Genomic DNA, 17,087 nt, shown 5'->3' with positions numbered 1-17,087 from the left:
GAGCCTGGAAGATACATCTGGTAAAGGAAAAGGGGGATACCATGTCTTATCCGTGGACACTCCCACTCTCTCCCGGTGGTTGTCTCGCCCCATGAGATCCACCCGCAGGGCCAGGACCAGGTAGTGACTGCCGTCCCCAGGCCACATGGGGGGAAGCCACCCCAGAAAAGGTTGTAATAAAGCCATCATATTCATTACAGTCTCCAGGTTCAAATGAAATAAAAGCAAATCAGAAATCCTAAATTGAAATCCCCTTAATTGAGACTCTGACTCGGCTTCTCTGTCACCAGAAGAAAGTGTAATACTTGGCCCCCACCCAGTTTGTTTAAGGTTAACTACCCCAAATTAATACACAAAATCGGAGATGGTCCAGAGAAATGCTGAATTTATATTTTGCCAGTACCCTAGAAAAACAAGGCTTCACTGCAACCCAATCATGCAGATTATACTGTGTGCTTGGGGCACCATTGTGCTGAAGACTGGCTTTGTCACATATCCATCTTCACACATACACCTATTTGTGGAAATGCCAATTATCTCTCCATGCATATAAGTTTGGTGGTTCAGGAAAAGTGGTGGTAAAAGTGCCAGTAATTCTGTGACCTCCACTTTTCCTACACGCCAAACTACAAGTTTTCCGGTGGGGGTTACCTGATTTACCTTCAGCCAAGATCTGGAGGTAAACAAGGCCACACAGCCTGGTATTTCTGGCACCTGTATTACTGGTGCCAAAATACCTGCAATTTCTACCACGGGGGAATGACTGCCGTTGACGTACCAGGATTTCAGGCACAGGTAATGGTAGGTCCGTTTCCCGGTATCCCGCTGGACATAACAGCGCGATACTGGGAAACTCCTAATGACCCACAAAGAGTTTGATATTTGGAAGCAAGGGGGCTGTACTGAGGTGGGTGACCTCTACAAGAGGGGACAAATTAAATCATTCTAATGGTGTCAAATGGATTTTGGGGTGTAAAATCACAGTGCCTAAGATACCCTGATACCACCTGCCTCAAGGGAAGTAGCTGATTTTAAGAAACTAATGTAGATAGCAGAATCTACTAGAGATATTTTCTTGAGTTTATGTTGCCTCCTCATAGAGACCCAGTGAGCGCTGAGTCATTGGAAAAAGTGTTGGGGGCACAGGTAAGGGACAATACTTCGAGCGATATCTGGGTTAGATAGGGTATAACTTGCTATATTGATAATACTACCCCTCGAAAGGCTTTATAAAATCTCCCCAAACAAATCTGACAGTTGTTGGCGAGGGATTTCTGATTTATATTTTTGGGAACTGCCCAGGCTGGGATACTTCTGGCTAGAAGCCACGTCTTTAAATAAATGTTACATTAGGTGATGGCATCAACAGACCAGCCAAACTAAACTTATTTTAATACACACATTTCATTTAGAGTTGAATTACATAGGATGGCTAAAATAACAAATAAGACAGATATTTACCAAAAAACTAGTCAGGATTGATACTCTCCAGGATCTGAGGAGTTCTTTGAGAAACGTAAAAAAAAATAAAGGGGTTTCTAGAGGAAGTAAATTTTTCAAAAAATCATTCATAGTTCTTGATAAGCCCAGGCTTCTTCTTAGTCCTCTGGTGTAGGTTTTCAGGGGCTTTTGAATCCTCTCGATTTCTGTTGCAGTCTCTGTTTTACATATTTTTTGCATCCTTCTTTATACTTTTGCCAGGCCAAGCTGCCCACGGCCTGCAGGGTTTGGAGGGCATCCTCAAAGAGAGAGAGAGGTAGAGCCAGAGTTTCTGCTCCAAGAGAGCATCACTCTCCCTCATGTATCTCTGCTTCCTGGGTAAACTGATTCCCTTGCGTAGGCACAGTCGCAGAGAACGTTTTGTACACATTTATTTTTCAAATTTGTATATAGCGCTACAAACCCACAGGTATCTAAGCGCTGAAAAAACAGTTGATATCATTATCCCACAGCGTGGTACTCAATTTATTGACCTCAGAATGATGAAAGGCTGAGTTGGCCCTGCCGGGATTCCAACCTGCATCAGCAGGCTGCGCACAGATGTCAGAATGAGCGGCCAGCTCTCTGTGCTATCTGACGGTACTGTTTCCTAGAGCATGGCTTTGCTGGACCTTATTAGACCCTTCATCTTGAAATGTTCCTATCGGTCCTCTCCCTTGCATCTCTGATCCTCACATAGCCTCTCTGATGCATTTGTGTACTTCCTCCCTCCTCTCAACACCTGCCTAGGGCTAAACATGCCAGCTGGAATCTTCGTGGTCTGGCTGTCTATCAGGTTTCAAGGTTCCTTCTCCCCCTCTTGATATTTTTCAGTATTATTTATTCTCTTGAAACACTACCTGCTGTTCTCTAGTCTCCTGCTTATTTCCCCCAGGTCCTTCTGGTTAATCTCCTGCCTGCTCCTTATCTTTAACCACACGCTCTCCCTTTCTCACTCCCTTTCTCGTCTTCTGGCTTTTTACAACCTCTCTTTGCCAATGTCTGAAACTCCTCCGTCTCATACCTAACCTCTTCTGATAATCTGTAATCTCCTGTTGTTTATCCACCTACTCCTTCTCACATGCTCCCACCTCCGGATTTCCTCTACCAACCTGCTGATACTATTTACTCACCTTCTTACTCTCTCCATCAAACGCATGCAAAATGGCACCATCCATTTCCTGAAACTCTTCTCCAACAACCTACTGATAGTCCTAAACCACCTCCTCCGTATACTCTCCATCCTTTTCCTTACTATAAACGTATCCAGCTTTTTGCCAACTTCCTTGTTGCTGTTGCCAACTTCTTCATCACTGTCACAATATTTCTCTCTTCAACCAGCTCTCAATTGACACCAACCTATTACTTACTATCACCTACCTACTCCTTAAATGTTTCTTCAACCTCCTGGTATTTTCCAGCTGCCTCTTTAGACTCTTCAACTACCTCCTGATATTGCCTATTCTTCTCCCTACGTCTTCAGATATCTCCAGATATTTCTCAACCTTCTACTTACACTCTTCAACCTCTGTCTTCTCCCCACCTGGTCCTGCACCTCCTTCTCTCTTACAATTTGCTTTCTGCCTTGAACCGCCTCCATGTCCTCCCTGTGCTTGTCAGTCTGGTCCAAATGACTCTTTCCAGTTTATTCTCTAAACTCCCACTCCTCCAGACCGAGATTGTAGGCTTTTATATGTCTGTGTCCCTGCTCTATAGCCTCTCTCTGGTGGAAGGGGACTTGTGAGTTAACTGGAAGTGGAATTGGCTCTTGGATTACGCTGCTGGGAATAGCTTTTAGCCCTGATGTGGGACTTGGGATTGACTCATCCCTCCTCTTGGGCAGCCCTCTCTCTGCCGACCACACACTGGCCCTGCTTTCCAGCCTCTCTCTGGTAAAAAGTGACTCAATTGTGTTACTTTAAGCAGCTTATGTACAGATATGACTGTTTCCCCCCCCCCAACTTACCCCGAGGTTTGCTACCTGTTTTGATGTTGGACTCGAGGTTGGCTTATTTTTTCTCTTTTGTGGCAATTCGTCTGGTTGTCCCTGCCTGACCTGTCCCATGGAGAGCACTCCCTTAACCCATCTGTTCTTATCTTTATGAGAGTGGAGGCCTTGTGTAATGACTGGCTGACTGCATATCGACTTTGCTGTCCTTACCCATGCCCCTCAATAGTGCTACAGGGGATTTGCGCACCCGTGCAAAGGGATCAGAGAATATAGGAACTGCTTGTTCTGCGGGACCACTGTTTGCAGACTCCCTTAAACGGACAGGTGTGTCTGTGGTGTAAGTATGATGAGTTCATGTCATCTACATGTGGTATGCTTCTAGTTTGCATGTACCTGAACGCCGTGTAGCAATTCAACCGGCAATGGAAGAAGGAAAACGCACTATAGAAGATGGTAATTTGACTCTTATTCTGTCACTATTTAGACAGGCGTTGTAACACCGCAAACTAGTTGAGTGTGCACTTTAGGCAGGGATAGCATTTTATTCGGTCTATCCTTCTGTCTTCCTTCACAGCCTTGACTTCACATGTAGTCCATACCACAAGAAAGTTACTTTGAGGTTTTTTTGGCTTTTGCCAACTGGACCAATCTTGGGTTTTTTGTGGCTGCTATTAGTGTTCAAAACAGATGTGTTGTGCCTATTTGTTGTGTGAAAAAAAAAACTGCATAAATGGGATTCAGGTATCTACATTAAGGAATGCAAGGTCTGTTTGACTTTGTTGCAGATCAGAAATGTCAGGTTAGACCATTATCTCACAGGGTTGTTCACTGTAAGGAAGGTTAAGCAGGGAGTCATACAAACGGTCCCAGTGACCGTGTTCGCAGACTAGCTTGGAAGGGGTTGGTTACTCAATAAAATGTACTTGTAGTGGTATCAGAACTAGTGGTGGGTTGGGAAATGACTTTCATAAGTTATATCTGGTGGTTGCTGTGGTATAACTACAAACCATTAATCAGACACGTTCTAGTAATGTGGCTCCTAGAACTGAGGATGTGTACAGCCACACAAAACAGCTGAAATGCAGATGACAGGCAAATCCTACTGCTGTGTTGTCTACCTAAGAGGCCCTCAGATGCCATCCTCAGAGAATGTCGGAGAAAGAGGACTCTTTGATAGCCGTGGGGTTACCTGTCTCAGACCTTGAACGCTGGCTAGGGCTACCGGCTACTAGAACTATACAATGCAGAGTTCTGCAATGCACCGCTGGAGTATCCTTCTCTGCAGGGCCAGATGAAGCACCCTTCCGGGTGGTTTGGGTTTACTGGGTAGCTAAACTCTTCCAAGGTGAGCCAAAGAGCCTGGGCCAGTGGCTATGAGAAGAGTAGTTGGACACCACTTCCATTTACAGTTTTTCTGCAACTGGACCTAGGCCCTCTAGCAGGACTCCTTGGGATGAAAGGCAGAAGCAAGATTGTCTTTTAGCTTATATTGGCCCTAAATGGGGGTCAATGTGATGCACTTGTTTACAGACAAGCCAAATTTGTCAAGCCATTGAAAAGTCTAGCGGTCAGGGAAGGGGACCACCCCATGTTAATCTGCCAGTAGTGGGAAATTATTTGAGCAAGTGTGAAAGAATATGGTTGGTCCTCTGGATCTTCCCAAAATGAAAGGTGAGGCCTGGTGGGGTCCCTTGCCCATTTTTCTGTCACCAGTTGACCAGCATTTCATTCATTTTGTGATGTGGATATGCTAGGAAAACGTATTTTGGGGTTGAGCTTCAGGGGCGAATTTAAGGTGTGTACAGCATCTTCACAGTCCTGTCTTACATCTTGCTTTAGGCCATGTCGAAAACCTGGCCCTCTGAAACCCAGTGTCCTCTTTGGGATTCTTATGTATGTTGTACCTTTAAGGTATTGCATGTAGAGGGTATGTACGAAAGGGAGTACATCAATAGTTGTGTGAATTACAGAAAAACTTGAAGCTGCATGAACTCCATCTTGACTCTGGGAGCAGCCCAAACTCGCAGTATATGGAACAGCAGGGGAGAATGCATGGAATATGATGTTTGGGTCTCACAGGACTCATGATGTATATACATTTGTGACACCTTTCTCACTGATTCTCTCCTTTCCACACAACCTTTGCCTCTGGCATTCACAACACTCAAATCTTTTTGTGGCACCCGAGGCATAAAATAAGCAGTGCCGCATAGCAATTTAGTTTCCATTCTCAGGCTAAGCCCTTGGCTTTTTTGGGGGCTTTTGCGCCTCCTTCCAGCATTATTTGAATGAAAGGAGTCTCAGGTGTGGTAGGTGAGATGGAGCTTGACTGTTGAGCTCCATCCCCTAAGATGGTATACGGTTTAGCTGTAGAACTTGAAATTGACTTGTCCCTTTCCTTAGGCGGTCCTTGTTTTGCCTGCCCCATCCTAGCCCTGCCTCCTAGCCTCTCTCTGTTTTAAGGAAACTTAGATGCACAGGTTTAGGATAGGGATCTTGGGAGTCATATTCTCTCGGTCTGGGTAGGTCTTTAATGTCTGCTGGACTACAGCTTCAAGAACCACATGTGTCATATTGGAATTCATAATTCCCCTTTCCTCTTTAACTTGCTGGTATAGGGACTGGCTGGTGGGTGCCGCCCCTGAAGATGTATTCCAGTTCTGAGGTGAGACTTGGGGCTGCATAGTACCTCCTCTTTGGTGGTCCTCTCTCTGGGTTTGTGCCCCAACCCAGCCCCCTAAATGGATTCCCTGAGCCTACCTATTCCAAATTGTATGGCAGTGGAGGCCTTTACATGGTGTAGAGCTGGTTGACAGGTAGGTTTCCCTTCTAATTCAGATACCCCCATCTGCGGCTAACATTCCTGCAAACCCACGAGGGGTGCCAAGCTTTCCAACGTGGCCAGACCACTGTCCTTCGATTCCTTTAAAGGGCCTGTAGATGCAAAGTCATTGGCTTCAGCAGACCCAAAAACTCTGTGCTTTGGGTTTGGGGAGAGCCTGATTTCCCTGATCACATAAAGTCTTTGCTTCCCAATTAAAGGGTTGGGGCACCTTAAAGGGATCCTGTCCCTAGTGGGCACCATGTGACTTTCCCCTGCCCGGGCACAGGGACTTAGTGAAGGGTGAGCAAGGGATCCTACCCACATCTCTGCCGGACACATCATGAGCTAGCTTGGGGAGACATCCGGTCCCCTTGATCACCTGACTGGAGGTTCTCAGAGCGAAGCAGGTGACGCCATCATAGTTGCCAATGTTAAAAATACATTCTTTCTACGAAGGACATTTCAATGGGCAGATTGATCCCTCATTGGTTGAAAAATGTGTCTGAACTGTTACTTGAGGGATGGGATGGATTTTGCTACTCTTGCCTCCACACCTTTAGTCTGAAACGCTGCTGGATTTTACTCCTCTTGTGATTAAATACATTTAAGACGTGTATGCCACAGCTCTGCTACCTAAACCTCCTCAAGGTGCTTTGAATCAATACCGCAGAAAATATATATTTTTTAAATGATAAATGTTGGCCTCTTAGGCATAGGAGACAAAGTAATGTTCAAGGAGGTGCAGGGGTATAGACTTGACTGAAGTCAGATAGGAAGGGGTCTAGTCATATCCAATGTGATTCGTTGGAGTCGAAGAACATGGACCGAGGAAGAGGACAAGATCTAATATTTCTGAAATGGGATAAAGCAGGTTCCCGGCACTGAGCTCTAGTAACTGCTACGAAAGACGTCTGATAATGTAAGAAAGGCTGTTACTGTAACATGCTCGTAGCTGAAGCCAGGCTGCAGAGTATTGATGAAGCCATGGTTGCTGAGGGCCAGCTGTGGTTGAAATGCAACTTTTTTTGACAGATCCTTATTGAGTGGGTGAGGCTGGCCCTTGTGGCAGTAAGGCAATCCCTATTTCAAAACTCATTTTGAGCAGGAACATGATGACATCTTATTAGAACATTTCCCCTCTTTAAAGGACCATTTTATGAAGTGAGCTATTGCTGGGTGATGGTCTGTCACATACCTTTCCAGTGATTCATTGTTGATTATTTGTGTGATGTGGTAGGTGGAGAACATTAATTCTGGTGTGTTCCTGGCATCATGACTTAATTTTGTCTTGTAAATTGTGGGACCATTCTTAAAAACACCCAATACAAGAATCCAAGCTCGCAAGTGTGTTTGTTTACAACAGTTGTTTGAAATCAACCCTTTGCAAAGCCTATTTTTGTTATACACAGGTTACCCAATCGTGAAACCTCCAATCCTGTTGCAAAGTGAAGAAGAAAAGGAGACATCCGTTGACCACCCGCCAGGAGTCAGAAGCATAAGTAAGAGAAATCATGGGCTTTAGTGGGCAGGTTTCACCTGTTGCCCTAAGAGACAATAATATTGTGTAGGTGGGTCAGAGTCTAAATTCTGAGCTACACGTTTAATGATGTTCCGCAGCACTGCCACACCTAACCTTTCTACAGCACCTGCTTCATACTCATTGAATTTATGTTGGCTGGAATCCACGTAGTAGGTTGGTACAAGGTTGGAATGATGCGAGGTAGCCACATTCACATCACTGGTAAAAACAAGAATGTTTGGTTTAAGGAGAGTATGATTATGGCCCTGGGCCATGGAAACTAGGTTGGGGTTAAATTATATTGTTCTCTGCCACTATGAACACTGGGTCTTTAAACAGAGGTAGGTCAAAGCTAGTCATAGTGTGGGGACCACAACTTTGATTTTTCCCAAATACTTTTAATCATTCTTGTTTTCAGACATCATATAATGTCTTGCCTGCTTGCTTCATATAGGTTATGCTGCACTATGGCCACTTCAAAGTGCAGAGGAAATGAAAGAAGGAAAGAAGGGGCATGGGAGTGAAAGGAACAGAAGTTTAAAGAGAGATGGGAGGAAGGAGCCTCGTACTAAAATAGTTCTTTTTAACTTGAAAGCATGAAGGAGCAGCAGTAGAGGGGTAAATCAGATATGAGGGAATGAGGGAGCATCTCACATGGAAAGAGAGCCAGGAGGGCCATATCTGGACACAAAATACTGCAATACCTCTCTTTATTATGTCCAGGTCATCCTGTCAATGCACTTCCAGCCAGAATGCAAATTGAAGAAAAGGAGGAGACGGCCAACAATATTCCCGTGGCCAGCATCACATGTGAGTATAACAAAAAAAAAAAACTGCATTGGGATGAATACACCTGAAAAGGCAATAATGTTTCACTGGATACACAAGTTGTCCCGTCATATCCCTTGTGCTATAGACCTTTCACTGAATGGTGCCTGAATATGTTGTAGCATTTGGCTATCCTTATCCTGCCTACAATCCTTCCTCAAAGTCATGAACCCTATGGTGGCTGGCTTCTAGATCGGAGACTTAAACAGAATGTGGCAATGCTGTGAGTGGACACTCAGTCATCACTGGCATTGACAACAGTGTTTCATGCACTAGGGTGTTTCTTGGTAGTAATGGCTCCTACCCAGATAGTTGACAAAATATGTATTGGCCTAATCAGTTGTAACTACTCTTCTGAAACATCAATTGTTCCTCCAACTGCCTGCCCTTCCCCAATATATTTTTCAACAATATTTAATAAATGTGTACAGATTGGATGATGAAGTGCAAATTAACTAAAAAAGAAGAAATCATGATTGCCCAAGCCCAAATACTGGACCAGGATGGAAGAAAATACGGTTCACTTGGAAAAAAGAGGAAGGTAAATCGATCTTCCATTGTTCTTTACTACTCCATTTGTCTCAAAACAGCTTCACACTTAGCTAAATGCTTTACATTCCAATAATGCCCACCCTTGTCAAAGAACTAGACAGCTCTTCCTTCAAAGATTAGTCTCCCACAGGCTCAAAGAATGTATAACCTGAGATGTTGTATTTTGCCATCACCTTGGAAGCACCCATACGTGTGATTAGGCCCGCCCTGTGCAAAGCCTGTTAAGGGCGCCCCTGTCACATATGAAGAGCGACAGACCGATTTGGAGGAAACACTAGAAACATGTCACCTTATAAGCCCGTCCCCTCCAAAGCACAATAAGTACTGCTAGTAAAAAATACCAAAGGATATAATTAGTGCTGCAGAGGGGAAGCGAGAGAGAGGACTGTAGGAAAGCTTGCTTATGTGACTTGCTCTTCTCCTCCCTGTCCCCACACGTCTCAACAAGTACTACCCATGAAAAATACCAACTGACAGGAACACAAGGTGAGTGCCACACAGTGTTGAGACTTGAATGTCGTGAAGTTAAAAATAACCTCCGTCCACAAGTACCACACAGAGAGAAAAGCAAAACACTCTCTATGCAATCATTGAGGCCACAGGTGGGTGATGGTTGAAGCTCGGATCCGTGGGACACTGGAACCCCAAGGCCACTGAAAAGCAAAATGCTGATTAGCACCAGATGAGCACAGTAAACACGAGAATGCAAAAAGGCTGGCAATAGGCTTACCTAAGGGGGCAGTGATGTAGCTCCTAACCCTCAAGGGCGTAGGGTGTAGTTCCAAAGGAACACGTGAGCACGATCCCTGTTGGATGTGGGATGCGGAGTATCAGCCGAGAGTGCAAACTCCGAATGGCCTACCTGTAGCTTAGTCGTGAGGAAGACCAAAGTCAATGATAAGTATCCTGGAGGAGTCAACTGAAGCTAAGGATAGCTGAAAGGAAGTACAGAAGCGCCAAGACAAGGGGTAATCCAGAAGCAGTCCGAGTAGCCGGTCCGAAATCAGGTAGTCTGTTAGTTCCAAATGAAGAGTAACAAAGGCACAATCCTAAAGCAGGTCCATGAGAAATTCCAAGGTCGAGATCCGTGATGCAGGTAAGGTTCGTGATCGCCGTACAGAGCTCCGTGGAACAGCTGTGAAGCAAGGAATCTCGGGCGATTTAGCGTTTATATCGTAAACGCTTCCATGTCACGTGACCCGCAATTGTGACACGTGACCGGGAGCGAAGCGGAGCGCGACGTGGAAGCGATCGCCCGCGGATTCCTTCTCCCAGGCGCCATGGCAGGCGCCAACGAAGAAAGGGTGAGGACCGGGCCCGAAGGCCGCGCCCACCAGATCTCGCACAGGTGTGCTGACTCAGAGGGAAACGGGGAGACCGCTGCTCACGTGACCCTGGACCTATGTGAGTGGTAGAGAAGGGGAACAGAGGGACAGTGGGCACTGTGGTTGCTGAGGGTGCTACTGTGGGTGTTGAGGATGCAATGGAACCACTTGATTTTGTGGATGCATGAGTATGGTGTGAAGCTGACAGAAGCGTGACAGACAGGAAAGTCAGCAGATTGGAGGAAAGGATAAGTCACATTGACTGTAACTATCTCTGCCCTCTCAAACATCTGCCAAGTACCACCAGTAATAAATACCAAGTGATGTTCCTATAGCACCAGAGGAGCACTGTGCAGAGAAGCTAGCATGATGGAGGAAGGACTAGTCATGTGCTTGTGCCTCACGCTACCTCCGGAGCCCCACGCATCCCTGTAGCCAGGCATAGTGGTACAGTTAAAGACAAGGGTGACACCTGACTTGTCATACTCTAGGTGAGCCTTTCTCAATGTGTTTCACTCCACACATCTCCAAATTCTTGTAACATTACATCTGCTATTTCCTCACCACCACTCACAGACTGCCATCTTCCAGTTTACATCTGGAACATGTTGAGATGCTGACCATTGAATCCGTCTAGTATGCAATGCCTTTGCATTGGGCACGTAGCTTTTGTGGCAGCCTCAAGTTGCGCTAAAGGTGTATTTATGTGTATAGTTCTATTGCCGCAAATGGCCTTTCTTTCTGAATGATCATCTGAACTGAAGAAAGAATCTTTTCCTCAGGTGTAAATCTTAATTCAGGTGTGGAATATACATGTGACTCAAATGCAATTGGTTTAGTCTCCCCTAGATTACAAACTGTGTATGTGAAAGCATTATCTCCCAACAACAGGTTTATTTCTAAATCTTTTTCTGTGGTTCTGTCTTGCAAAGGACCAGTTTGAGTCAGTAACGAGTACATATGGTGCAGAATGTGAGTGTGCTCTGGCAACCAATGAGCAGCTTTGAAATTTGGTTTTATCAAAGCATACAATGGTTTCACTAGCTTGGCAAAATTAGACACATAAGATCTGCCAAAATTCAAAGGCCCTAAATTGGCTTGCAATTGTCTGAGTGTGTTAGGAGGTCGTATCCTGGCACACTTCTCAAGAAAATCTGCCGACAAGCCTCTGCCCTCATCTGTAACAGTGAATCCTAAGAAGGTAACCTCACGATGAGCTTTTCTTGCGACTGACTCGATGAGTGTGTGGGCTCTGCATTCTGTAAAACTTGCAGGGCTGCAGTGTGTTTTTTCTCAACTTTCATATCCTTCCCCTCAGTTTTAGGACGGTCTGGCATCTTTGCCTGTGAGGAATGCCATACTTTTGTGGACTCATTTGCCTTCTGTCTCTGAAATCAATCAATCAAAATCTTGTATTCGACATAAAATCTTCCCAAGTAGCGAACGCTTGGTCTCACCCTGGATCAACTGTGTTGTCGTATTCCGTACTCCGCTGTTAGCTCCAGTCCATAAATGCCCTCTCTCTACCACGTACGCATCAGAGGCACATGAAGAGACCTATACCTAGGTCACCTGTCTGGTCCAGCCGTGCCATAGCAAGGAGGTGGTAAAGTATTTACTATCCACTTTCCATACCAGAAATTACACATGGGGCATAGCACTCCTCTCTCTTCCCCCGGTGGTGTTAAACACATAGAAAAAGACTGTCCTGAAGAAAGCTACCTTAACAAACATGAGCCGCTGAAACCGGTAGACAGTAATTGCTACATAAGATAGATACCACATTCACTTTCTATTTATGAGCAATTTTTTACCATCCTGCACTCGCTAGATCAATAGGAGGTTCTAGAAGAAGGTGGAGTGGAGAATGTTGTAATTGTTGTCTTTTTTGTTGTTGGTCTAAACACTAGCTCAGAGTGATTTCAACCTAACCTTGTGATATTCCTTGTTTTAAAAATCACAGTGGATGAGTTGTGACTAACAATACTTGGGTAAATAAATGTATATACAACCCAGAGGATGTTGCTCCCCATCACAATAACACTGTTTTTAGATCTGGTATTTGTCTCTCCCCATACAAACACATAGGGGGAGAGAGTGGTTGTAGGGCACATTTGCTGCAAGGCTGAAGGGTGTATTACATTTAGAAAAAGCTAGTTTTTCCTCTTATTCTATCCCCTGCTTTTTGTAGGCGGTCCAGCAGCGCTACACAGGGACAGAATAGCTGACTAGGAAGGGATACTTACAATCTCATTCTATCCTTTTCTGTCTTCCCACACAGCCTTGCCCCTGTGGGTGTTAAAACCCACAGTAGTTCCCTCCCTCAGTAGCAACTAATTGTGCCCTCAACCACAGTGGTTTTATTCCGATGAACAGGTCGTTTACCTGACTTTGGAAAATAGACTAGACTCTGGTTTTTCACTTAAATTGGAACACAGTCGGTAATTGTCCAAACCTTTCGTGTTATAAATTGTTTCAATAAGGGCATTCCCGGTCAACCTTACCCTTTTGCCCCCATATATTTTGTAATGCTATCAGATAACACCTAATGGTGTGAAGTCAAACAGGCTATTAGCTGGCATTTGTGGTTGGCCGATCTGCCAGCACAGGAAATGCACCATTTCCTGGACGTTAGCTGATATTGCAGAGCTTACGAACACTTGTTCCTCAAGTGTCGCACATGGTATTTGCATCATTGAATCCTATGTTAAAGTGTGTGTGTGTATATTTAAAGAACAACTTTCATGGCTACAGGTCATATAAGATATGAAAAGCTGTCTTAAATTAGTCTGAGTTCATGTCACTCCTAGAATCAACAAAGCCTTCCTCAGAGAAATCACTGATCTCATCGCAACCTTAGCCGTCCACCACCTGTCACAGCCAAGTGATCAACAGAAAACGCAAAGCCAGGGTCTCAGAATTCAAGAGTCTTTATTAAACAACAGAAATGGTTAGGTATTAGGTATAACCTAAGCAGCGTAATGGAAAAGTAACAAACAAATCAGGTATTCTGGATGACCATATTCCATCAGTCCTTCCACCTCTCCCTTAGGTTCACTGACTGGTGATCAAAAACTCTGAGGGAATGATTCTCAACTTTCGGGGTCGCAAAGGATGAGAATGCCTTGCGCTTTCATCAGGTGTGCCAAAAAAGGTGCATTCAAATCCTCAAATGGTAGCTGAATGTACGCACCTTTGCGCATTTACACAAATCAGGAAGCGTTTCTTTAATTTTAAAGTGCAACTAGATTACACATTATATGACAGAGGTTTTCCTGACTCTCATGCAATACTTTATTTTTATAAGTGTGAAAGCAGCTTTATGAGCCACTGCTGCACCACTTGCATTTCTACCCCTCAAACAGGGATACAAATTAGTTTTATTTTATCGCACATTTCACAGAGATAAAATAAGCCATTTAACCTGCCTCTGTGTAAAACGACCCAATCAACCATGTGGTTGCTAGGAGCCATTCATACATTAGTATGGCTTTGCTAGTGATTGGCATTACTAGTGATTAACCTGTTTTGCTTAACTAGTGATTAACCTGTTTATAAGATCTCGTTAAAGAAGCGGTTCATTTAGGAGTCAAAATGTAACAAGCAATATGTTGTTATCCCTCAGAAATGGCTCCAAATTGACTCCCAAGATATATATATATATATATATATATATATATATATATATATATATATATATATATATATATATATATATATATATTCAGACTTTAACTTGTATCAATGTCCAAGGAATGAAATCGATGTATTGAACATTCATCAGAACTGTCACAAAAGCTATTATTTGCATGTAGACTTAGGGCCTCATTACGAGTATGAAGGCAGCCATGCCCTTAATACTCCTCCATACCGGGTTCCAGTACCGGGTTCTGTGAATGAGGAATTACCGGGTCATTCCAACCTTGGAGGACCCGGTAATTCCTCATGCACAAAAGCAATCCCCATTCCCATTTGAGCCCCCATAGTGCTCAATGGGAATGGGGATGGAGCTAATAACGGGCCTGTTAATAACGGGCCCGTTATTAGCTCCTTGGTCCCTTTGCGGGACCCGGAAATGACATCTGGTTTTACCAGAATACTGTTCCGGGTCCCGCTAGGGGACCTCGTAATCAGGCATCCCATAATGAACGGTGCCGGTCCCGTTCCGGCACCCTTCATTACGGGAGCGCAAGCCTCTTAATGAGGCCCTCAGACTTCAATGTCGAAAGGTTCAAGGAATGAAACAATTTATCTAGAATCAAAGGGGCTCATTATAAGTATGGTGGTATGGGGAAAAACATGGCAGTAACAGAAATAACTGCCACTTTTCCTGCTCTGCCATATTATGAGTTTGGCCCAGGATCATCACGCTGGAGGTAAATCCCCCCACTTTCCGGAGAAAAATCGGCAGAAATACTGACATGGTAATTCCGCCAAAATCCTCCATGGAGTCCTATGGACTCCAAATGAATGGAGACTAACATTGCCACCCCACCACCACTTGTAATCCAGCGGTAAATCCGCCGGACCAAGTGGTGGCAACAGAAATTCCTTTGGGCAGTATTCGGACAGATCTACCACTGGAATGCCGCCCAACTCGTGTTTAAAGAGAGGCACTGGTATATTGATCCGATTTTGGCAAGGAAGCTGTTATTCGCCCACTCGAACAGTGATTGGTACTCACCCACTCGAACGGCATAGAGAAAGGGCTGTTTGAGGTTCCTTGGTACTGGTACTGGTGAGCCGAGATTTCCCTAAATCAAGACCTCCTCAACTTTAGGGAACTCTTTTCTATGATATGCCCCTCTGCTGTGGATACAAAACAGGCAGAGGGGAGGATCAAATAAAAGAGCAGGGAACACGCGCACCGCTAGAGGACCAGGCTGTAAGGAAGGAAAAAACCACTGGTCAGCAATATACAGCAAAGATACAACTCTAACTTCTATGTTCCCCTTGCCACAATTGCCTTTCCCTCTTGTTTGGGTTTTTTGCAGAGTTATGGGTCTCCTACAATAACAATCAGAAATGGTCTAATCAATCCCCCGATCATGCAAGAACAGAAGTGCTATCAATAAGAGGTGAAAGTGGTTACCAGTCTATATGAAGAAGGTGGAAGTATGAGGAAGCTAGGAGTCCATGGAGCAACGACAGGGATAAAATAGAAACAGGGACGTTAGTAGGGTTCTTGTAATCCAGGCGGGACGAGCGTCGAACTAGGGCCGTGTTAGTGCACTGTGGCAGCAGAGCGTCTCTGTGTGCACTGAGGATGCAATCCTAGATGGTTAACGTGGGATTCCTTATGTGCAGCCGTCACAGGAGACCAGAAAGAAAAAATGGGTTCCAACAGTAGGTGAGCAATGATATAATGGAGGCAAGTAGGGAGGAGCACTGTCTTATTAGTAGAAAGGAGTGATATTCCCGAGTTATGGAGGACTGACGAGAAGGTCTGTGTGCAAGCAGAATTGACAAATGGAATGCTAACAACATAATAATGGTTACCTGGAAGTGAAATGGAATTCCAGGTAGCAGTCAGAAGTCAGCACCAGCAAAGAGATGGAATAGCAGTACGGCAGGCAAAAGAGATTCGAGAAACACGCAGGGTTCAGCAACGGGAGGATCAATGAAATACCAGACGCCAGGCAGAGGAAGTCTGTGGGACATATAGCGTTCGGCAACAGAGGTTCGAACAATATCCAGACTTCAGGCAGAGGACGTCCGTGGGGCAAATAGAGTTCGGCAACAGGAGCTCGAACAAGATCCAGATGTCAGGCAGAGGCAGTTCAACAAAGGGTAAGCAAAAGTCGATAACTGGATATCAGGTGGTTCGAAGACATTTTGCAAGTAACGCTTACAAACAGAAGCAGCGTGTAATGGAATAGCCGCTACTTAAAGCGTTTGGGGTGGAGACTGTGAGTACGCATTGGCATTCGCTGTGACATGTTCCTCGCGTCGGGAACCTAGCAACTGCTTTCTTCGTACGAAAGGACGCTGAAGAGCGTTTCCACGGTAACAGCCATCGCCTCAGGAACGGGGCAGCCAGGCAAAGACCTGTGGTGAAGCGAGGCAATGAACGCCGAACACGGGGGGAAACCTGAGAACCCGAACCATAACAGAAGCATTTAATGTTGGTTCATATAATGATTACTTGGAATACTGAACAATGATTTGCACATTTTGTGAATAACTAAAAGAATCAACTTAAAAAATAAGAGGCAAGTGCATGGGTCTTGGAATCAATCATTTCTATTTAATTAATTTCTATGGCGACTGGGAGAACACTAACAAACTGGTAAGAACGTATTAAATACCCTCTACTTGGCTAACAGTGGCGGGCAACTTGTCCAGTACCTCTACCAGTGCCATGGCACATGTTACAAAGCATCACAAATAGACTTGGCTGACACTGCAGTACACTATTCACAACAATGACAGATAATGGCTAAAATCACAAATGATCAATAATGGAGTTGAATGTAGGAAACATTTTTTCAACTGTGAATTGCAGATAAAGCATTTGATCCATAGAATGGGAATACCTCATGCTCACCTTAGAAGGTTTCGGAAAGTGGGAAAGGAGGAGGAAAACATTGGAAATAAAGAAATGATTTA

At 44.6% G+C, this 17,087-nt stretch overlaps 1 protein-coding gene across 1 annotated transcript in view; it reads left to right on the top strand.

The window, feature by feature from the left end:
• The window catches only part of LOC138567571 (zinc finger protein 271-like), a 359,962-nt gene that overhangs the window by 173,509 nt on the left and 169,366 nt on the right, over positions 1–17,087 (top strand). Inside the window, exons 3-4 of the mRNA XM_069645925.1 lie at positions 7,664–7,753; positions 8,497–8,583. Coding sequence (XP_069502026.1) covers positions 7,664–7,753; positions 8,497–8,583 — 177 coding nt within the window. The remainder of the gene's footprint in view (positions 1–7,663; positions 7,754–8,496; positions 8,584–17,087) is intronic.

The sequence above is a fragment of the Ambystoma mexicanum genome, chromosome 2p (assembly GCF_040938575.1).
Source record: "Ambystoma mexicanum isolate Mex_15411 chromosome 2p, UKY_AmexF1_1, whole genome shotgun sequence".
NCBI lineage: Eukaryota > Metazoa > Chordata > Amphibia > Caudata > Ambystomatidae > Ambystoma > Ambystoma mexicanum.
Note: the sequence above shows the minus strand (reverse complement) of the source record. Positions and strands in the feature narration are given on the sequence as shown.